At 36.7% G+C, this 23,508-nt stretch overlaps 1 protein-coding gene and 1 pseudogene across 1 annotated transcript in view; both read left to right on the top strand.

Moving 5' to 3' along the window:
• Positions 1 to 23,508, top strand: part of TRPC4 (transient receptor potential cation channel subfamily C member 4) — a 271,822-nt gene that overhangs the window by 244,573 nt on the left and 3,741 nt on the right. Inside the window, 2 exon segments of the mRNA XM_020970010.2 lie at positions 1,321 to 1,516; positions 6,047 to 6,241. Coding sequence (XP_020825669.1) covers positions 1,321 to 1,516; positions 6,047 to 6,241 — 391 coding nt within the window.
• LOC110196619 (SKA complex subunit 1 pseudogene) lies at positions 8,792 to 9,550 on the top strand (annotated as a pseudogene).

Below are 23,508 nucleotides of genomic sequence, written 5' to 3' on the forward strand. Positions count from 1 at the left end.
ATAAAATGGGGATGCTAAAAAATTTCCCCCTACCTCAAGGGGTTGTTATGAGGCATAGTAGAGTATTAGACATGGATTGCGTTCAAATCCTAACTCAAACTTTTACCAGAAGTGGCCCTAGCAAATCGCTTAGCCTCTTGACCCCATTTCTTCGTTTGCAAAATGAAGAGGCTGAACTACATGACCTCTAAGGTCCTTTCCAGCTCTAAATCTGTGTCCTATAGGTGCTTTGTAAACCTTAAAGTCCTCTAGAAGTGTAAATCATTTTTGAGGCAAGATATTGATGGGCTATGAAGAAAGTATGTTCTTCCTATCTCAATGAGATATGAGCTTCTTTGGGAATGTTTGTTCTTCATGAAAGGTAACTAAGTTCATGTAGAGTTTGCTTGTTTGTTTGTTTTATAGGGGGAAGTCTGTCTGACATGTAATGAGGACCCAGGTGAAGAATTGTTCTCTGCTGGTGCATATCAGGGTCTGCTTTGCTACAATGTACAGTATTAGAGAGTTTGACAGGATTTTAACAGGTTAAAAGGGACTTGCCCACATCACATAGCCAATATGTGTCAGAAGTGGGACATGAACCCAACTTATTCTCACTCCAAGGCCACCTCTCTATCTTAATTTTTTAAAGTCACCTGAAGGGTTAAAGGTGAATAAGAAATTGTTTACATTTTGGTTTCCAAACCTTCTAAGACTTATCCATGCCTCATCTTGCAAGCATAAGAAATGGGTAGCAATATGATTTTTTTTAACAGTCTAAAAGGGGAGAGGGAAAAAAGAGAGAGACAGAGAGAGACAGAGAAAGACAGAGAGACAGAGACAGAGGCAGAAAGAGACAGAGAAGAGTTAGAGAGAGAGGGGAAAAAAGACAGGACACAGAGAGCAATTAATTAAAAGGATAAACTTAATTTCCTCAAATTTATAACTACATAACTCATCATTTTTAAATGTTACTAGATGAATATGTAGTACTCTATTCAAAGATTTACTACTAGGGACCATTTTTGTCTGAGGAAGAATTAGAATCACTCTTCTGGAAGTAGGACTACAATGTCCCTTCTTTTTCTTATTTCAATTTTAACTCATATTTATCTAAAATAATGGTTCTGCTGATAACATCATTAATCAAATGAATATTAGAGAAAAATGTATATATATATATATATGTATATGCATACATATATATGTGTATGTGTGTGTAAATGTATGTGTGTGTGTGTATGTGTGTATATATATATATATGTAAGTGTGTAGAGAGAGCTTTATATTATTCTTAAGATATTCTAATAAATATATTTAATGGTCTTTTATCTTCTCCAGGCTATTTGAGACACTTCAGTCTCTATTTTGGTCTATATTTGGGCTAATTAATCTATATGTGACCAATGTCAAAGCACAGCATGAATTCACAGAATTTGTTGGGGCCACCATGTTTGGAACATACAATGTCATCTCTCTAGTTGTTCTACTCAACATGCTTATCGCTATGATGAATAATTCTTACCAACTAATTGCTGTAAGTAAAATTATTTACTTTAAATTCAGTACTTTCCTTTCTAACTATTCCCACATTCCATGAATAGATTTGGGAAATAACTTTCAGGAACGGTCAGTTTAAAGAGACAGAGTGAAATTATAGAATTTTGTGAGCACTAGTCTAATTTATTTTTCATTTCCTTCTATTTTTATTTTTCTTTCTTTTAGAGAGTTCCTCTATGTATATGTCTTTTTTTCTTTCTTTCTTTTATATGAATAAATGAATAAAAATAATTTAAGTGCCTCCTATGAACCAAACACTGGAGATACAAATACAAGGCAAAGATTTCTTGCTCTCAGAGAGTTTACGTTCTAAAATAGGAGGAGACAATATACAAAGGCAACGGACATAACTTAGTACTTCAGGGTTGTAGCAATTAAAGAAAGATGTACAAGTTCTTTATTGCATAGCCAAGTACAATATTTTTTCCCAAAATTAATGTGCACATGTGAACAAAAGATAATGGCAGAACAAGATAGAAAGCAATAAAGTCCTTCTGTTCCATGTATTTCTATTTCATAAAGCAATTCACAAGTACAATCCACTCTGAGTATTTGACCCACAAGTTGCCAAATTTTCATTGTATATAATTTCAATGGAATGCCATTTTCATTCCCATTCTTTTACCTATGTATTGTTGCCAAAATTATTTCAATGAGAAGCCAGCTCTGAATTGTATTTACGAAGGCACACTGGTTTCCACAGTATACCTATCACAGATGAAATACCACAAAAAACTATGTGAATAAATGCTTTCTAGGCAGTGATTCCTAGACCTAAAGTCTTACAGAAAGTCACAATGTCATATATGTCAAGTATTAGGATTTACGAGAGTTTCTGACGTACTTCTGATGTAAAAGATTTTCCAGACACCTATCTTACCTGAAGGTTTAGGGGGAATAATAGCTTATTATATTGATGATCTAAATAGTTGTATAATGTTCCTCTAGCTAGCTCACATTCAAAAATCCAAGTTCCGTTTGTCAGAAGGGAAAAAAAAGAGAGACTTAGAAAGCTCTTAATTATCACAGTTTATACAGAGAAGCCACCCACCTGTCAAAAAAATGTTGATCCAGCAAGTTCCAAAATGTTCTTATTCAATACAGAAAGTAAAATGAGACAATAGAGCCTAAGATTTGTCCTGATGCTGAGGGGAAAGGCTTAAACAATAGTGAGCAAATCATTTTCCAAGTTAATCTGCTGTTCCAGGAGAGGAGATCCTGGAAATGAGAGAATCAGATGAGATAATATATGCAAAGCATTTTGCAAAACTTAAAGTGATATATAAATTATAGCTGTTAAAATTCTTCAAGCTACTACTACTACTACTACTACTACTACTACTACTGATAATAATAATAATAATAATAATAATGAAATTAGAGTTTAAATCTTACTGGATTATCCACATATGCTGCCAACTCACTATACTCACAAGCACAAATTTCTCTCTTTCTCTTGACTCGGAAATTTGACACTAAATTCAGAAATAGTCTTGAGCCACTTTTCCTTTTCTTCCACCTCCTCACCTCCCAGTAAGGATGGTCAAAGAGAAAGACAATGTGATGTAGAGAGGAATTGGCATGATGAGAAAAGATCTAAACAGCAGGAAGCTTGCCATCACCTCCATCTTAACCCTTCCTTCCTCTTGTTTGCATCACCCCCTTGTAGCTACTATTGTATTCCCTAACCCAGGCATATAAAAGAAATTAATAAGAAGAAAAGAAAAAAGAAGTGGTGAGTTTTAGAAGAGTCTTCACTCCCCATGAACCATGCTAAAATCACACCTGATGTCTTGCTGGTAATGTGAGAGACAGAAATAACTTTAAAGTTAAGTAACTCTAGTCATCTGCACAAATCCAGGGAGGATTTATAGTTAATAACTATTGTAGATCTTATCCTCACTTCGGCTCTAATTTGCCTAAATATTCTCTAACATTTGGTCAGAATATAAAAAGCTGTTTGTCATTTGTTTTTAAAAGAAGTATAATGGGGGAGTGGACAGTTGGCCTAGCCCATAGACCATACTAAGATGTACCTTCCTGATGGGTTTGAAAAAACAAAATAAAACGTGCAATTCTTCCTGTTTGTTCCCTGCCTCATTCCAGTCTAACCCAAGTGATCAAAGGACAGAACCTAATTCCTAGCCCTGGAAGTCTTTTTCTCCCTTTGTGAATCCCTCATGAGGTTTACCTTTTGTCTGTTTCACTAAGTTCGGTTCCTTTCAAGGGTCAACAGCCAGCACATCCATCTGTCACATGGGTCCACGATCCAAAATCTCCTGCCTTTTCTCATGGGACAGTCTTTTCTCCTTCTGTAAATGTTTCTTCTGCCACTGATTATTAACTCTCTAGCAGACTCTGCCACCAACTCCATTTGTTGGTGAGAGGCATCTTTGATGGCTTTGCTGGATCCACAGTTGTCATTGGACACCTGGAGAGTCCCATCTTATTCATCCTAAATCAGTAAAGAATAAATACAAAGAATACATATAAATACAATAAATACAAAGAATAAATACAAAAGAAACAAAGGCAAGATGTGTTGGCAGACACCTGGTGACTAGGTGGGTGGAAATCTGCCCTCCCCCCAACAGACAGTGCATAGCAGTCTTCCTCACTCAAGAGCAAAAAAGGGAAAAGAAAAGTGCACAAGGACTGAAAAGGTGTACAGCAGTCCTTTTGTATGTGATTTCAGTTCTAGCTTACTGCCTTCTGAGTCAGCACTCTTTCCCTCTCCTCAGACAATCAAAAGGCCCCCTGTTACCACATAAGACCAGCCCCTAGTCATCCATGTCTGAAAGTGGGCTAACAAGCATCCACATATTGGACTTGAATCAGGCAGAGAATATTGCACATGTTCTGCATAATCCACTAAGAAGCACAAATCTGAGAATGCTGCAAGGACCAGGTCCTAATTGGTCAATCCCCCATTGCAGAAATAAGTTCATTGTGTCAATAATCACCATTATTTTTCAAGGAAAATAACCAAGCCTGATTTCTGCATTATATTCTAATTAGATGACTAATATGATAGATGGCTTTCAGCAGTAAATAATAATGATATGTTTGAGGGGAGCATCATTGTGAGAATGAAGCACAGTCTTAGCTTAGAATCTAAAATTTGAATCCTATATTAAATTCAATAATACCTAATGATGTGAGTCTCTAAAATAAATCTTGTAAAGATGCAGCATGACATAGTAGATAAAGAACTAGCCTCAGAGTCAGGAAGATTTGGGTTCAAATCCTACTTTGGATATATGCTGACTCTGAACAAATCACTCACTCAACCCCTATGTGCCCCAAGCAACTCTCTAAGATTATAACTTATAGAGTAAGCGTTGATCTCTATTGGTGGAAGAAATTTCCTCACTGGAGCTCACCCTACCATTGCAATCACAGGTCCAATCCAAAGCTATATCAAAATAAAAGTGTGCCTGGAGCTGGGTAGCTATATGCCACAGTGGATCAGAGGACAGAGCCTGGAGTCAGGAAGACTCATCTTCCTCAGTTCAAATCTGGCCTCAGATATTTAGTAGCTGTGTGACCCTGGGCAAGTCACTTAACTCTGTTTGCCTGAATTCCCTCATCTGTAAAATAAGGAGAAGGAAATGGCGAACACCTCTAGTTTCTTTGCCAAGAAAACCTCAAATGGGTCATGAAAGAGTCAGACAGGACTGAAATAATCAAACAACAACAAAAGTGCCTGGCACTATAAATTCTCAGCGTGCTCGAATCCTCTTACTCTTCCCAAAATGTCTGCTTAATTCAGATTTATTCTGCTTAGGGTGAAAGATGACTGAAAGCATAGACCTTTGGCTATGAGGTTTCTAATGTCACTCAACACGTTGTATGGGAAACATTTAAAGAGGACCAAAGTCTCAGACCTACGTGCTCCAGTACTGCCTCTGGCCATGATCTTTTTCAGGATTAGCTGGCCAAGGCTGTATTAAATGTAGCTCTGAAAGAGGGAAGCCCTGAACAAAAAAAAGAGCCATAACCTTCTTAGCATATTGCAACCTCCCTAAAAGTAGAGAATTGATCCCAAGGCAAAATGTAACAAGCATAGGTTTTATTCTACAGAGAAGAAGAATGTCATATACACATAATTTATCACATTGTCCCGTTCCCCAATCCCCACTCCAAAGCTATCTATAATTGATGTTAGATTACCTTCCTACTGAATTATGATACAGGTGACTGTCTTTCTTCAGTTGATACCTTATCACTGCCAACCCTTTAGTATTGAATTATTGAGACATCTATTTCACTTAAGGAAGGAAAAGAGACTTGATTGTCTATGTGTATTTTTTTTAAATTAATACTAACAGTGTCCACAGTAGTTCTCAGGAAGAAGTACAAGTCTCTTTCTGGTGAGGAGGGGGCAGGCAATGAAAGTTGGAGTGAAAGCTCATCATCAATTAGAATTAATGGTTGTGAATTAAGGTAGAAACCTAGTTCTGGCAATTACGAGGCCAGCCAGTAATTATCATGTTCTTTTGTTTAGGACCATGCAGATATTGAATGGAAATTTGCACGGACAAAGTTATGGATGAGTTATTTTGAAGAAGGAGGTACTCTGCCCACTCCCTTCAATGTCATCCCAAGCCCCAAGTCTCTTTGGTATCTTCTCAAGTGGATTTGGACACACCTATGCAAGAAAAAGATGAGGCGAAAACCAGAAAGTTTTGGAACAATAGGGGTAAGAATACAGAATGTTAGTATTTCTCTCTCTCTCTCAATTCTTTCACTTGTTTGTATAAGAATCTCCTTTCTTGCTTAAAGGTACCTTTAGGGAACCAGATTAACCTGCTTTGTTCTTATGGATGACTAAGCATTCCCATTGCCTCACTAAATACTCCTATCATCCTCCCACTGTCTTGTAAGAATGTATATTACTCAAACACTGATTACATATGTGGTTCAGCAGGTGATGCCCACCACTGTGACCTAAGTGCATTGTTCCTATTGCCAGCAGCAGTATCACAGGGTTTTCAATTGCCAACAATTTTACCGAATTACTGCATTCACTTTGAGCCATATTAGATGCATAATACATGAGGATGCGGCTACAAAAATTGTATTTAGGGTAATTAGAGAGATGGAGAATTGGATTTTTGTAAAAATGTGCTAGAATAATAGAGTCAGAGCATTAGAAGGGACCATCTGTACCATTCTGTACCTGAACAAAAATTTCCTGTACAACATACCCAACAGGTAACCATCAAACCTTTGCTTTGAGGACTCCAGTGAAAGGGTTACCCACAATCTCTTGAGCCAGCCTATTCTATTATTGAATAGCTCTAATTATTGGGAAGTTTTCTTTATGCCAAGCCTAAATTTTTTTTTACAATGTACAATCATTGCTTCTATTTCTGCCCTCTAAAGCAAGCAGACCATATCTAATCCCTTCAATTACTTAAAAACAGCTCTCATGCCTTCTACCCACCCACCCACCCACCCTCACCTTCCCTAAATTATCTTGCCAGTTTTTTGTTTGTTTGTTTTTTCCTGTGGATCCTCACATGGCAAAATCATAAGACCTCAATCAAATAGACAGATGATGATCGATATGTTCACCATGCTCTGGACACTCTCCAGGTTTTCAATATCCAACCTCTGTGGTGGGGGGGGGGGGAGCAGAGGCAGGATGGTAAAGAAAAGGGAGCCAGTGGTCTAAGCTCTCCCTAAAACCCTTCTGAACACCTTTAAATAATGTCATAAAACAATTCCTGGAGATGCAGAACCCACAAAATGAGGGGGTGAAATCATTTTCTAGCCAAAGACAATTTGGAAGGTCAGCAGGAAAGGTCTGTCACACCTGGGTGAGAGTAGAACATATTCCAGGACAGTCCTTGCTAGCACAGACCAGAACCCAGCAGACACTGAATAAGCAGCAGTAGCAGCTGCTTCTGGAGCAAAGAGCCCACACATGATGTATAGGGGTCAAACCACTGGTCAGAAGGAGATTGAAGGGATCTTTTTGTTAGCACTGAGGCAGAAATCTGTTGCTTTGCCCACATTCGGATCAGGGTTGCAGTCCTGGGTAGCAGTCCAGGGCAAGAACAAGCACTAGAGCACCCGAGTTGCAGCCACAGTGGGACGGGGACCCTCCTCACAGTCCCAGGGCACAAAAGAGTGTTTGCAGTCACTCACAGACTAGAACCCAGGTCAGGAGAGGAGTAAACACTCTCCTTATATCATACCACCTTGGAAGAACTAAAAACTTACTGGTACCCAGGAGTATCTCTGAAAATAGCTGCATAAAATGCCTCAAGCTTGGGGCAGACCTACCTGGAAGCAGAGCCATACTTTAACAAAGACTTAAAGTCAAGTAATAGGCTGGGGAAATGAGCAAACAAGAAGAAAAAATTCTACATAGAAAGTTACTACAGCAATAAGGAAGATCAAAACACACACTCCGAAGAAGATCGCAAAGTCAAAGTTCCTACATCTTAAGCCTCCAAGAAAAGTATGAATTGGTCTCAGCCCATGGAAGAACTTGAAAAGGATTTTGAAAATCAAGTAAGAGAAGTAAAGGAAAAAATGGGAAGAGAAATGAGAGTGATGCAAGAAAATCATGAAAAATGAGTCAACAGCTTGGTAAAGGAGACACACACACACACACACACACACACACACACACACACAAAATTCTGAAGAAAATAACACCTTAAAAAACAGACTGGGCCACATGGTAAAAAAAAAAAGGTGCAAAAAGCCAATAAGGAGAAGAATGGCCTTAAAAAGCAGAATTGGCCAAAAAATAAAAGATATACGAAAATTCACTGAAGAGAACTCCTTAAAAAGTAGACTTGGCCAAATGAAAAAAGAAGGTACAGAAGCTCACTGAAGAAAATAATTCCTTAAAAATTAGATTGGAGCAAATGAAAGCTTATGACTTTTTAAGATATCAAGAAGCAATGAAGCAAAATCAAAAGAATTTTAAAAATAGAAGACAATGTGAAATATTTCATTGGAAAAAACAATTGACCTGTAATATAGATCCAGGAGAGATAATTTCAAAATGATTGGACTACCTGACAGCCATGATGAAAAAAAGAGCTTAGACACCATCTTTCACGAAATTAACAAGGGCAGATGAGGGCACGCAGTTTGAATTGGTTGCACACCAGGGCTTCCTCGCAAGCTATTTTCAGCACCGAGACTTCAAAACACCACATGGCATGGGAAATATACACATACATGTGTATAGATCTAGATAGCATCTTCCCTCAAAGAAGCATAAAGGATGGCTGGTGCAGAGCTGGAACATTTGTGTTCTCACATCAATGAAAAAATTCCCATGTTAAGAAAATTCTGCAGTTGAAAAATATAGGACGTGATCCAGCCTGAAAGACCGTATTTTAGAAAATTAGAAATGAAATCACTCTTCTAAATGACCTTTTAAACAAGTTGGAGCTGGAGGTTCAATATCAAGAACATGTCAGGAATTCACTTAGGGAGTTACAGGAATCCCTTGATGGAAATTACAAAGAAATATATAACCTTAGGAAAATATTCCTCCCCATTTGCCCAAAGTAGTCCAGAGTTGTGCGGTGGAACCAAATGCTAATCCTGAAGAGCAAGTTAAAATGACAGTATCTGAACACCAAAGAAACCCTCAAAAGAGCAAAAACCAATTAAAGAAATTTTACTATTAACTTCTGATGAATTCAATAATGTGCCTGGGTATATGAAATCTCGTCTGACATACTGTCAAATTAATGATTTTATTAAAGAAATCAACAAGGCAGTGGCTAGTAAATGTAGAATCCTAAATTTGCCCCCCAAAACTATGAATTCTTCTATCAGAAATCTGTATCACAGATTCATTGAAGATGAAACCAAGGATACCAAAGGCTAATACTTTGTAGTAGTAGCTGATATAAAAGAGTTCACAAATTTGAAAGTTGACAAGCAGTTTCATGTGATACTGAACATTTTAAGGCACTGCTGATGGCTGTCAGAAGTTCATGGAGGTGGACTTGGTCGTTATGTTATAAACTGATAGGTTTTGACATTTTCACTGACAGTATTGTATAGATTGCTTTATAATTCCTGTTTCATAATGTGTTTTCATTAGCTTTTTTAATTTGTTCAGCATTTAATAAAACTTTAGTTTGTTCTGCAAAAAAGAAAAAAAGGGGAAAAAAAGAAATTAACAAGAAAAACTGCCCTGATATTCTAGAACCAGAGGATAAAAAAGAAATTAAAAGTATCCACTGATCACCTCCTAAAAGAGATCACAAAAGGAAAACTCCTAAAAATATTGTAGCCAAATTCCAAAGCTCCCAGGTCAAGGAGAAAATATTGCAAGCAGCCAGAAAGAAATGGTTCAAGTATCATGGAGCCATCATCAGGATGACACAAGATTTAGCAGTTTCTAAGTTAAAGAATCAAAGAACTTGGAGTGTGATATTCTAGATGACAAAGAAGCTAGTATTACCACCAAAAGTCACCTACCCAGAAAAACTGAGTCAAATCCTTCAGGGGTAAACATTCAATGAAATACAGGACTTTCAAGCTTTCTTGATGAAAAGACCAGAGCTGAAGAGAAAATTTGATTTTCAAATACAAGACTCAAGAGAAACATAAAATGGTAAACAGGCAAGGTAAATCATAAGGGACTTAATAAGGTTAAACTATTTACGTTGCTACATGGGAAGATAATATTTGTAACTTATAAGACCTTTTTCATTATTAAGGCAGTTAGAAGGAGCATATATAGACAGAAGGCACATGTATGAGCTGAATATGAAAGGATGATATCTAAAAAAATAAAATTAAGGGGTGATAGAGGAATGTACTGGGAGAAATTGAAAGGGGAGGTAGAATGGGATAAATTATCTCACATAAAAGAGGCAAGAAAAAGCTTTTACAGTGGAAGAGAAGAGGGGGAATGTGAGGGGGAGTGAGTGAACCTTACTCTCATCAGAATTGGCTCAAAAAAGGAATAACATACACACTCAGTTGGGTATAGAAATTTATCTTACCCTACAGGAAAGGACGGGAAGGTGATACAAGAAGGTACTAACAGAAGGGAGGGTGGATTGGGAAAGGCAATAGTCAGAAGTAAAACACTTGTGAGGAGGGACAGGATGAAAGGAGAGAGAGAATACAAAGACAGGCAGGGAGGGAAATAGGATGGACGGAAATACAATAAGAAATCATAACTGTGAAAAATATTTGAAGTAATTTTCTTTGATAAAGGCCTCATCTCAAATATATAGAGAAATGAGTCAGGTTTACAAAAATAAGAGCCATTTCCCAATTGACAAATGATCAAAAAATATGAACAGTCAGCTTTCAGATGAAGTAATCAAAGCTATGTATAGCCATATGAAAAAATGCTCTAAGTCAATATCAATTGGAGAAATGCAAATTAAAACAATTCTGAGGTACTACCTCATATTTATTAGATTAACTCATAGGACATAAAAGGTAAATGACAAATGTTGGATGGAATGTAGGAAAAATGAGACACTAATGCAGTATTGGTGGAGTTATGAACTGATTCAACCATTCTGGAGAGTGATTTGGAACTATGCCTGAAGTGCTATAAAATCATGCATACATACCCTTTGACCTAGCAATACCACTACTAGGTCTCTATCCAAAAAGACATGAAAAAAAAACCAAGAAGAAAAGAACTTATATGTACAACAATATTTATAGCTGCTCTTTTCTGGGGGCAAAGAATTAGAAATTGAGTGGATGCCCATCAACTGGAGAATGACTGAACAAATATGTGATTATGATGAGCAGGATGCTCTCAGAAAAACCTGGACAAACTTAAAATGAGCTGATGCAAAGTGAAAAGTGCTGTGTACAAAGTTACAGCAATATTATAAGATGATCAGCTATGAATGACAACTATTCTCAGCAATGCAATGATCCAAGAAAACCCTGAAGGACTTTTTTTTTCTGACAGACTTTTGATGAAAAAATGTTATCCATCCCCAGAGAAAGAATTGATGGTATCAAAATACAGATTGAAGAATACTTTTTTACTTTCTTTATTTTTCTTGAGGTTCCCCCTGCCTTGGGCCTATGTTTTCTTTCACAACATAGCTATCATGAAAATATTTTGAATGAATACACATGTTTAACCTGTATCGAATTCTTGCCTTCTCAATAAGTGGTAGGGTATGAGGAGGGAAGAAAGTTTAGAACTCAAAATTTTAAAAATGAATGTTAAAACCGTTTTTACATGTAACTACGTGGCAGCTATGTGGCACAGTGGATAGAGCTCTAGCGTTGGAGTCAAGAAGATCTGGGTTCAAATCTGGCCTCAGACACTTGACACTTACTAGCTGTGTGATCCTGGGCAAGTCACTTAACTCCAATTGCCTCACCAAAAAGTAAAATAAATAAATAAAAATAAAAAATAAAAATAAACATGTAACTAGGGGAAAAGAAAATACTAAATACATTATTTTTTAAAAATCCAGCCTCTACTTAGCACTTAGAATCCTCCACAGTCTGGCTGCAGCCTCTCTATCCAAGGTTATTACACTTTACTCTCCTGCACTCACTCTAAATCACAGGCAAAGTGGCCTACTTCTGCTTGTCCTGCTTACCATTCCCTGCCCAACCCCTCTGCACAGGTAGACCCCAACAACCTTCTCACTTCCACCTCTAAGGATGCCCAGCTTCCTTTGCTCAAGTTGCTCTTCCTTTATAAAGCCTTCCTTGATATCCCCTAGTTACTAATGTTCCCCTCCAAAAATAGTCTGTAAGTGTTTTGTTTATACTTTGAATTTCATTCTGTCCATGTTGTATAACACAGATAGATGTAAACTTCTTGAGGGCAGGAACTGTTCTGGTTTTCAATATTTTACAACACTGATCACAGTACTATCTATCTATCTCTCTATATACATACATACATATTCACTCTTTTTTCAGGTGTGTCTGACTTTTGATCCCATTTGGGGTTTTCTTGTCAAAGATACTACAGTGGTTTGCCATTTCCTTCTCCAACTCACTTTACAGATGAGGGGACTGAGGCAAACAGGGTTAAGTGACTTGCTCAAGGTTACACAGCTAGTCAATGTCTGAGGCCAGTCAGGAAGAGGAGTCTTCCTGGCTCTAGACCTGGCACTCTACTATGCCACCTAGCTGCCTTTACGCATACAAAGTTCTTCATGTTTGTTGAATTGATTTGAATTCCTGAAATTTGGTGCATTGAGCTGAACACAACGGCTGAGTATATAGGGACTATCATTTTTCTACTCATATTAGCTTGTTTTTGGCTGTCATGTCACCAAGACCTTAGCTTGAAAAGACCAAGGTGCCCCACGGCATCCTGGGTCATATCCAGTTGTCCTTATCCATATCTGGCCACTGGATCCAGATGGCTCCAGAGAAGAAAGGGAGGCTTGTGAATTTGCACAGCCCTCCCTCATTTAAATCGAGTTCACTTGCATGTGATGGTCACTTCCCTCATATCATGGTCTTCTTTAAGAACGAAGGACAAACAGAAGCAAGAATCCATTAAATTCCTTAGATCTTTTTGCAGATGAACAGATTACCAGCCACCCTTGTAGTTATGAAGTAGATTTTTTTGGTCACCCAAGCATTGGATTATATATTTATTCCAATTATTTTTTTATTAGATCTGGTCCAATATTAGATATTTTAGCTTTCATTCCATTCTTTTTTTTTCTTCTTCAAATTTGATAAGCATATCAACTATTTCTTTTTCCAAGTCACTCAAAACATAATATTTACCAACACAAAGCAGAAGGCACAACTTTGAGACACTACTACACACTTTCTTATGAGTCAATGTCAAACTATTAATGTCTGCTTTTGAGTCTGGCTTTTAAATAAGTTCTTAATTCTCGTAATTGCCCTGTTATCTTGCACCTGTGTCTTCATTTTGTTATTTTTAATAGCATTATTTGGTTAAAGGATTTGCTAGGATTTAAGCAAAACTATTTCTATAGTATTTCCCTGATCAACATATATCATAACTTTGTCAACAAGAAGGGGAAGGGGGGCCAAAAGGAAATGAGGCTCATCTGTTTGGATGAAGCTGTACTAACTTTAATAATGTGTGCTAGAAATGAGTCAATAACTAAAATCAAGCTGATCTTGTTAAAGTCTGTGGATTACATTATCTTGCCATATATGAAAATTATGACATTTACTCTTCTCCTTGACCTTTCAAAGATCAGTGACTGGCTCAGCAATCACATCTGCCCATTCCTCCCCTAAGGATGTTCCTAGTAGCTGTTGAGGCAACTCACCAATGGATTTCTTCTCTCTTCACAGCATCTCACTGCCACACCAAACTCTCTTTCCTTCACTTTGATAACTTCTGCTCCTCTTTGTTTCTGATTTAAGTTTGGGCTCTTCTCTTTTCTTTCTTCTCAGGGCTTTCTTATTCTTTTATTATTCCATCTCCTCAAATCACCCTCTTCCTATTTCTCCTCCTATCCTTCTTATCATACTCCTGTCTTTATCCTCCCCTACTTTGTTCTCCCCTATACTCCCTATTCTTCCTATACTCCTCTATTCTTTCTCTTTCTTCCTCTGTTCCTTCCCGCTTTATCCATTTCTTCTTCTGTTTCTTCCCCCCTTCTCTCTCCCTCTTTTCATCTCCTCCTTCCTCACAATAAGCTCTGTAGCATATTCAGAAGATTCTTCCATACTGAAAAACAAAAATGCTGAGAATTACCATAGGGAATCCAGTGACCTAGGTCTATACACTAATGACCTCAACTGCTTTGGGCAGCTCACCTTCTTTCCTTGTGTCTTATGTCTCTCTTTTATGAAAAAGGCACAATCTCATATACCTGCTAATCTCCCCTATACCAAGTTTTCTGAGTATCACTAAGCTAACAATATCCATGCAACACTTTGAACACAATATAAAAGCTTTTCTGACAAACAGGATTAATATAGCTTAGTGTTGGGAAATAGCTTTAGATTTTTAATATTTTTTTTTGTCTTAAACTGTTTTATGACTCCTGGTTAGACTTTCTTTTGACATAGCAAGTTATTGTTTTCAATCTATGCCTCTATACATCAATAAATATTATCAATACCTGATTATTTTTCTAAATAAGGGTTAATTAATTTTAACTACTTAGTTGATAATATTAATTTGATGGGAAAGTTTGAATGGGCATCCTATAGTTAGGAGAGGTAACTAGAGGAACTCCGGCCAATTTCCATTTCCTTCAATCATGGATTGCATTGTAAGGGTAGAGGCTGCTCAATAAACATGAATTTATTCTATGTTATCTCCTAAGGTCAGATTTCAATGTATCTTGACTGTATGATTCTCCTCAGTAAATTCTATCACTGTTTGGAAGAAAAGTAACTTCAGAGTCAAATGGTTACTTTATCATTTCTTAACTATTAAAAGGATTTTTTTAAAAAGTATGGGTTGAAAAGAAGAGAAAGCGGGGCAGCTAGATGGCGCAGTGGATAGAGCTCTGGCCTTGAAATCAGGAGGACATGAGTTCAAATCCAGTCCCAGACACATGACACTTACTAGCTGTGTGACCCTGGGCAAGTCACTTAACCCCAATTGCCTCACCAAAAAAAAAGAAAAGAAAAGAAAAGAAAAAAGAAAAGAAAAGAAGAGGAAGGGAAGCGAGTTGAACAGAAAACATACTGTTGAATAAGAAAAGTTGGAGGAAGAAAACAAGGATAAGGAAAGGAAGGCAATCTGAAAGCACCAAAGGAAATACAATCAACTCTAAATTATACATGTTAGTGAAGGCAAGGAGTAGTGTATATAATCTAGAATTATAGATAATATAATCAACATTTTATTTGTTTATTAAAGATAATTTTTTTTAAAAAACCTTACAATTGGATATAGAGCTCTATGAATGTGAGGTCAGCCCTACCCAAAACTATGAAGAATAATATTGATTGAGGCACTAATATGCCCTCCCACCTTCCCTTCTTATTCCTTTCTCCTACATCTAGATGTCCTATCCTTATTTCTTCATATCTAATGCTACCCTTTACTTCTTAGCATTCCAAAATTTGATTCCCCCATCTAGCCTGGGGACTCTCTTGTGGTCTGTTTGACCAAATTCTGAAAAGAAAGCTAAGACAATCTTTGATAAAATGTTAATGACTGAAGATTTTACCATAATCCAAAATTATTTATGTTTTATTTGGAAAGTAAGTATGGGTGTTTCTGGTATCTTATGAATTCACTTGAAACTAAATAAAACCACACCAGTTCAACTAACAAATTCAGATTCCTCCTCCTCCCCCAGCCCTCAACTCCTGCCTAATCCCCACCAAATACTAATCAGAATTATTTTTGCCTCTCCCTACAAAGTCCTCCCCAGGCCCACATAAAAGAGCACCATAGGCAGAGCTGTCCTCTAAAATTTCTGGTTTATAATATAGACTTTCAGATATCTGCATGCAGCTTTTTTGTCCCCCTTTAGTCCCCCTTTTCTTCTCCAAGTTCGTAGTGTCATAAATTTAGGACTGACTGGTCATCAAAGCCAGACTTTTTATCATATTTATTTTTTGTCAATTTTTTTAAAGAACAAAAATTAACTTTCTCTCCCTTAAACTCCTACCCTTACAACTGAAAAAAAAAGAAAGAAAAGCAACCCTTCCCACTAATATGTATAGTCAAGGAAAATTAATTACTGCAATGTTCATATCCAAATGATATGTCTCATTCTGCATACTGAGTCTCTGGCCTGCCTTTCTGCTAAGAGATATGCAGCACGCTTCATATCAGTCCTCTGGAATTATGGCTAGTCATTGGATTGATTAAAGTTATAAAGGCTTTCAAATACATTTGCTTTGGCAGTGTTGTTATTGTATAAATTATTTTCCCATTTCTGCTTCATCCTGTATTGGTTCATACAAGTCTTCCCAAATTTCACTAAAACCATCCTTTTCATCATTTATTATTCATATACTGTAATTTGTGTTGCATTCTTATACCATGTTTTGTTCAGCTAGTCCCCAATTTATGGGCACCACCCTTGGTTTGCAGGTCTTTGCTGTTACAAAAACAAACAAACAAACAAAAACCCTTAAAATATCCTTATGTATATAGTCCTTTTTTCCTCTTTCTTTGATCTTTTTGGCAACCTTTTATTTTACAGGTGCACAAAATCAGGCAAAGAGAGGCTAAATGACTTAAATTACTTTAATCCATTTAATTTTTCTGTTGTCTTACCCACGCTCTCCAACCTGATGTTAAAAAAAAAAGAGCAGGATTTGAACTTGACTTTGACTGCAAAACTAGTGCTTTATTCCACTATGCCAGGTCCTACCAGGCTAAATGTATTTCCTTTTTGTACAGGCTTACCATTTCAGTAGTAGAGGGGAATGCTGTTCAAAGGGAGTGCTTTAATTTTTAGCAATGTACTTTATGTCTCATTCTATTCTTGTAGAGGTAAGTGGAAAGCTAGTGATTTCTATAGGCTAGTGATGATGTAAACCCCTTCCTAACAATCCGAGAGAAAAGGAATGCCTCAGAAAGTGTCTCCACTGGCAGTCTTCAAGCAAAGGCTAGATGTCCACTTGTCGGGCATGCTGTTGCAGGTCTTCTTGTTCAAGTATGGGTGGGACTAGATGACCTTTGGAGTTCCTGCCAACATACCTGCCATGTTTCTAATTCTTGGATTTCTTCTAAGATACTTGGTGGCCCAAAGTCTTGATTCCAAGATTTGCCTTGTTCCTAATTTCTGAACTACTATCTAGTCTGCCTACTGCCTACTGTGGTGGCCCTATTAACCAATATTCATCCTGACTTGACGAGGCCAGAACTCGGGGGTAACCTTGAAGTCATTTCTTCTACCTTCTCTGTTTGCAGTGACCTGACTTCCAGCAGCCATTCCTCTGCCTCCCATTCTGTCATTTATTCATTTTACATGCCCAGCAAAGGGTTTAAGCTATGATGGGCTTCAATTCAATATTGGTAATTTGGCTATACTCCAGAATGTGATTATTGGCAAGCTTATCTGTCCATTTATGGGTCACAGCTGATACTGTTGAAACTATACCTGCCCATTTGCAGTTTGAAGTTGACCTTCCTTTTAGAATCAGAGAAACTTGGAATGTTTTAAAGGGGAAAGAATCACTAAACCTCAAACCCTTTATAAAATGAAACGTTATCAGGGGGTGCAAGCCCATTATCCAGAATGGTTTCCCACTCAACAGTCATGAACTTCCCCCAAAGGAGATTGTTATTAGGACCCATTGTAAGGAAGTAGGGGCAATAAACACATTATAAGTGTGGCTAATGATAGCTCTCTTTATCCCCTGCTTCTGTTTAGTCAACTTTTTTTGAAAAAGTAATCACCTCAATGAACTGAATAGAGTATTTTTACTTTGCTGTGTGAAAAAAAAAATAAGCCTTTGTTAGTGTTCATCAACCTTAGGTAAGATTTTTCTTTCTTTATAGAACCTAGAGAAATCCTATATCTATTTGTTTAAAGTCATAAGGTACTCACACTCTAATTAACCTAAAGGGCAGGCTTCACTTGTGGGACAGAATCTTTAATTAGAATAGGACACCTCAGAACGTTAATGCTTTTGGCCAAAGGTCACAACCATAAAACATAGCCTGTCTAGTTTTTAGATTAAGACACAAGATAATATTTGAATTTCTTTAGTTTTACAACAGTCCTATCTTTAATACAGCTTTGACAACACAGAGCCAGGAGTATGGGTTTGATCTTCGAATAGAACTAATGAGGTCATTTTGCTGTTTGGCCCCAGGTTGCGCATCTACATCTATCTGGTCACCTCACTGACAGATGTGCATTGTTTTGTTACTAGGGGACTGGAGATGGTACATGGAAATGTCTAGTTCATTGTATCTGGGGTGGGACGCAGGGGAGTGTATAACATTGCCATTAGATTTCAAATCAATTAAATTTAAAGAAAATTTATTAAGACTTATAATTAACAAAGAGGCAGTATAATATAGTGAACAGAAAGCTGACCTCTTAGACAGGAAGATCTGGGTTCATGCCCCACCTCTGACAAATAGTGGCTGTGTGACATTGAGTGGTCACTTAATTTCTCAAAGTTTTAGGCAGCTCTGAAAAATTAATCCTAAGTGGCAGAGAAAGTGCAGATCTGCTTTATGGTAGAAGGGGGTCTTCTCATCTGAGATTTGTCTATGCCAATGATTATCATAGAACCTGTCCCCCTTTCTTATTAAGAGCCTACTTTGCACAATGCTTTATCTTAAGTGTTGGATGGAGATGCAAAGTCAATAAATAAACAAATAAATAAATGAGTGGATGGATGGATAGAGATAGATAGATGGATGGATGGTGGATGGATGGATGGATGGATGGATGAATAGATGGATGGATGGATGGATGATGGATGGATGGATGGATAGATAGATAAAGAGTCTTAGTTCTCAAATTTGGTACTACAAGTAAGGATTTATTCAAATTCATTGCCCCTTCTAGTTTATGACCTTTGCTAATTATAGTTGTAAGATCAGGAGGAGGAGGAAGAGTTCAGGGCAATTGCCTTCCTGTTAAAACCTCTTCACTCCCTGATTCACATTATCTTTATGCAGGGTACACCTCATTCCCATCTCCACCCCAAAGGGCCCTGGCTTCAAGAGATGAAATCATAGACTAGTAGGGTTAGAAGGGACCTAAGAGATTTTCTGTTCCACTTCCACAGTTTATAGATTATTTGGTAGGAGCAAAGATTCTGTATTTCATATGCAAAGTGTCCTAAATACTCAGCTTGATAATGCTAAGTCTGGTCATTTCATTCAGTGTCAATTCACTAGGTTGGAACGTAGTCCAGTTGATGGCAATATGTAGATTCTTACCAAATAATATGCAAAAGAATCAAGCTGGAGAGTTTTTATAGCATATCTACAGCCCTGGCCCCTTTCCCATTATATTTTCTTTTCTTTTCTTTTTTCATTGCTTCATTTGAAAAGCAGAACATTGCAGGCTGCCTCCCTTGAGGAATGCAGAAAAGAATGAAAAAGCCCAAGGCCTACACCAGTCCTAAGAACAGCAGCAGACCAAAACTAGAAAGGAAATGAGAGAGAACTACCCTGGAAATTGACAGCAGGGTACCAGCTGCATGAAGTGAGACTAATATTCTGGACCTGGAGATAACTAGAGATAGGGAGAAAGAGAAAATGTCACAAACTATTCCCTGAGCCCCAGTGCCATAGCTATCAAGCCCTACCTTTTCTGAAGCAACTTGACACTTTTATCAAAAGCTGTAAGTTATACCACAGCATCACATATTTCTCGGCAGTCTCTCTCCACTGAGAGGTTCCCTTTGGCATTAGTGCTAAAATTTAGGTTCCACTGTTCTCTGCTCCCAGATAATCAGGATGAAACTACAATTAGTTGCTTACATTCATAGAACTATGAGTCCTGACCAAAGTGGGTGCCCCTTCCCTTTAAAAATAAGACTGCCACGACCATTTTGTACATAATGCTTTAATTAACATGCCATCCGGGCAGCCATTCAATAAGCATTTATTAAGTGTATACTATTAGGTGGCACAGTGAATAGAGTGTAGGGCCTGTATTCAAGAAGGGCTGAGTTTAAATTCAGCCTCAGACACTTGCTAGCTATGTGACCCTGAGCAAATCACTTAACCTCTGTTTGCCTTGATTTCCTCATCTGTAAAATGGGGATAATAATAATAATAGCACCTACCTCCCAGAGTTGTTGTGAGAATAAATGAGATAATATTTGTAAAGCACTTAACATAGTGCCTGGCATGTAGTAAGCTATCCATAAATAAGTTCTTATGATTATGATTATTATTACATATAAAGCACTATGCTAGGTGATGAGTACAGAAAGATTAAAAACAAGACCATCCCTGTCCTCAAGGAACTTACACTTGACTCTGTGGGACAGAACATCACAAAAATAACTATAATCAAGAGAAAAAAAATCAGGGAGTGAGTCAGTTTTGACAGTTAGAGGATGGAGTTATTGGATTCTTAATGAGAAAGTCCAAAAACAATTCAAGACCATTAGTAATGCCATAAGCAATAGTACTTGGAGTAAATAGGCAAAGGACTTGATCCTTCCAGATTTACTTAAATTAACTTAAATTTGAAGATCTAAAATAACTCTAATTTTATACCAAGTTCATCAACAATATTCTTGCAAAATAAGGTTTTCTTAATTAACAAGTATTCGTGTAATGCTAAGTGCTGTTGCACAGTTGTGAAGCTCAAATGAGTTGACACATGTAAAGTATTTTGCAAATCTTAAAGTGTTATAAAAATGCTAGCTATTATTATTATTATTATTATTATTATTATTATTATTATTATCATGGCTAGAGAGTAGCTGTATATTATAAAGTCGCTTATGCTTATTGTTGATTAGCAATATTGACTGGTAAATTTTGGTATGAGAAGTACCTATTAGACCAAGCAGTTTTTAAGAATTCTGTCTATGAAAAGAGAACTGATTGGGGTCTACAAGGACCACCATGGAATATGCCTACCTATTCTAATCCAATTGAGAGGAATGCCCACTGAATATAACCAGGCATCTGAGCCAAGGCATAAAGATGCATCAGGATGGGAAAGTCAAGGAGATGGACTGTATATACCAACTGTACTCGTTTTTCTCTGTGTATTGCATAATTGAATAATACTGGATTAGGAATTAGGACATATAGGTTTTTGTTCTGCCTTTGTCATTAACATGCTTTGTGACCTTAAGTACATTATTTCAGTTACGTAGGACTCAATTTCCTCATCTATAAAACAAAAGAGATTGAATTATGGGATCTCCAAAATAGCATAACACTTTATTCCAAAGTCAAATACAAATAAAATTATTTATATTATTATTCATACCACAATGAACCTGCAATCCTGAAGATACTTGATTAGTATCTGTGTATAAATGAACAAAATGACTAATAGTATGAGAAAATCCAAAATCACAATAGTCAGAAATCCAGAGTAATATCGCAAATCCAGAGCTGAAACATGTGTTGCAATAGAAAGTGATGAAATTAGAGTCAAAGGAACTGGATTCAATTCCTGGCTCTTCTATTTTACCACATAGGTGACCTTGGATGAATCACTTAACCTCTCTCACTCTTAGTTTCTTCGTCTGTAAAATGAGCTGATTGGACAAGATGACTTCTAAGGTCCCATCCAGTTCTCAATCTGGATCCCCTATCATGTGTGATGAAGAATAAGACATCTTTCTACATTAAATTCACCTTCCCTATGGAAAAGTGTGTGTGTGTATGTATGTATGTGTGTATATGTATTTATGCATGTGTGTAGTATACACATGTATGTGTATATACATATACATACACATATATAGCATGTATCTTGTGGTCTTCAATGCATTTTATGTTATAATGTACATAATATATGTTTTCATATAGATATGCATGCATATGTATATGTACTGTGCGTATATATGTATGTATGCATGTGTATCCATATCCATGCACGCATAAGTATATGTGTGCATTTATGTATGTGCATACACACATATATTATGTATACATATACATATATCAGTGTTTGGATATGCGTGTGTATATGGACATATACATAGCTACATGTGTGCATACATGCATGCATACATTTTTTTCTTTTTATTGGTATGTAAACTCCTTGAAGCCAGAGATTGTTTTTTTTGTTTTGTTTTTTCCTTTGTATCCACAGCACTTAGCATAACATGAATACTTGTTAATTAAGAAAACCTTATTTTGCAAGAATATTGTTGATGAACTTGGTATAAAATTAGAGTTATTTTAGATCTTCAAATTTAAGTTAATTTAAGTAAATCTGGAAGGATCAAGTCCTTTGCCTATTTACTCCAAGTACTATTGCTTATGGCATTACTAATGGTCTTGAATTGTTTTTGGACTTTCTCATTAAGAATCCAATAACTCCATCTGGTGGTTGATTTTTAAATATTGCATACTCAATTTGCTCAAATTGGTTCTGATTTTATATAGATCTTATAGAAGTTATCATCTTTAAAACTCCAGTTTAAGATTCCTTTGGGTTCTAAGTACTCTTATCACATTTAAAAATCCATAAATTATATGAGAAATTGAATGGTGTTCAAAATAATTAGTGGCTTTCACTCATATGCGTTTAGCAAGCCAGATCCTGTCCCATCTGTTCCTTAGAATTATACTAATCATCCTGAATCACAAATGCATTTTTCATGGCCAGTGGAGAATCATATCCAGCCTTTCCACTCAAGGAAATAAAATGTGTATCTTGTGAATGCTTTGTTGAAGTATGAATCTCTGATTATTCATGGACTTAGCTCTTATTAGAATTCTATTTTACCTGCTTTCACGGGCCTACCATGAGGAAGAATTAAAAAAAAAAATCCCAACCCTGCTAAAATCAAAATCCTTTATTTCATTAGGAAAATAGTTATTACTCAGTTATAAAGGTATATTCAGAATATTTGAAATTAGTATTCTGTTGGGTTTTTTTAATTGTATAACCTGTTTTCAATTTTTTGTAAGTATAGCAATGGCAAAATGCTTATCTCATTCTTTAGGTATAATCTCCCTCCTATATTATTATAGGCATTGCCTAATTCCTTCAGTATCTTAAGGGGATGTTGCCAGTATCATCATGTTTTTACACAGTTGACTCTTTTTTTTTTCAAAAGGTCTATCACTAGGGCTTCCCTAACCAGCTTGGTTTCCTACCGAATACTTGGCCTTTTTTCTAGTGTCTGGTTCCCTTTTATGTTTTTTGTGAACACATTAATAAATGTTTCCTGCTTTCTGTCATCTATGATTATTTATCCATTATCATCTGTTAGACAAGTAATGCTTCTTTTGTTTTCCTATGATTCAACATATTTGAAGAATCTGCCTCTGTTCTAACTTTCACTTTTTATCTTATTTCCCATATTGATACTTATGTTCCTTTACTATTTATTATTTTGGTGTCCTCTTATAATTCTTGCTAAAAAAAAAAGCTGCTTGACATGTAA

Source organism: Phascolarctos cinereus, unplaced genomic scaffold, assembly GCF_003287225.1.
Source record: "Phascolarctos cinereus isolate Bilbo 61053 unplaced genomic scaffold, phaCin_HiC Scaffold_726;HRSCAF=1367, whole genome shotgun sequence".
Lineage (NCBI taxonomy): Eukaryota > Metazoa > Chordata > Mammalia > Diprotodontia > Phascolarctidae > Phascolarctos > Phascolarctos cinereus.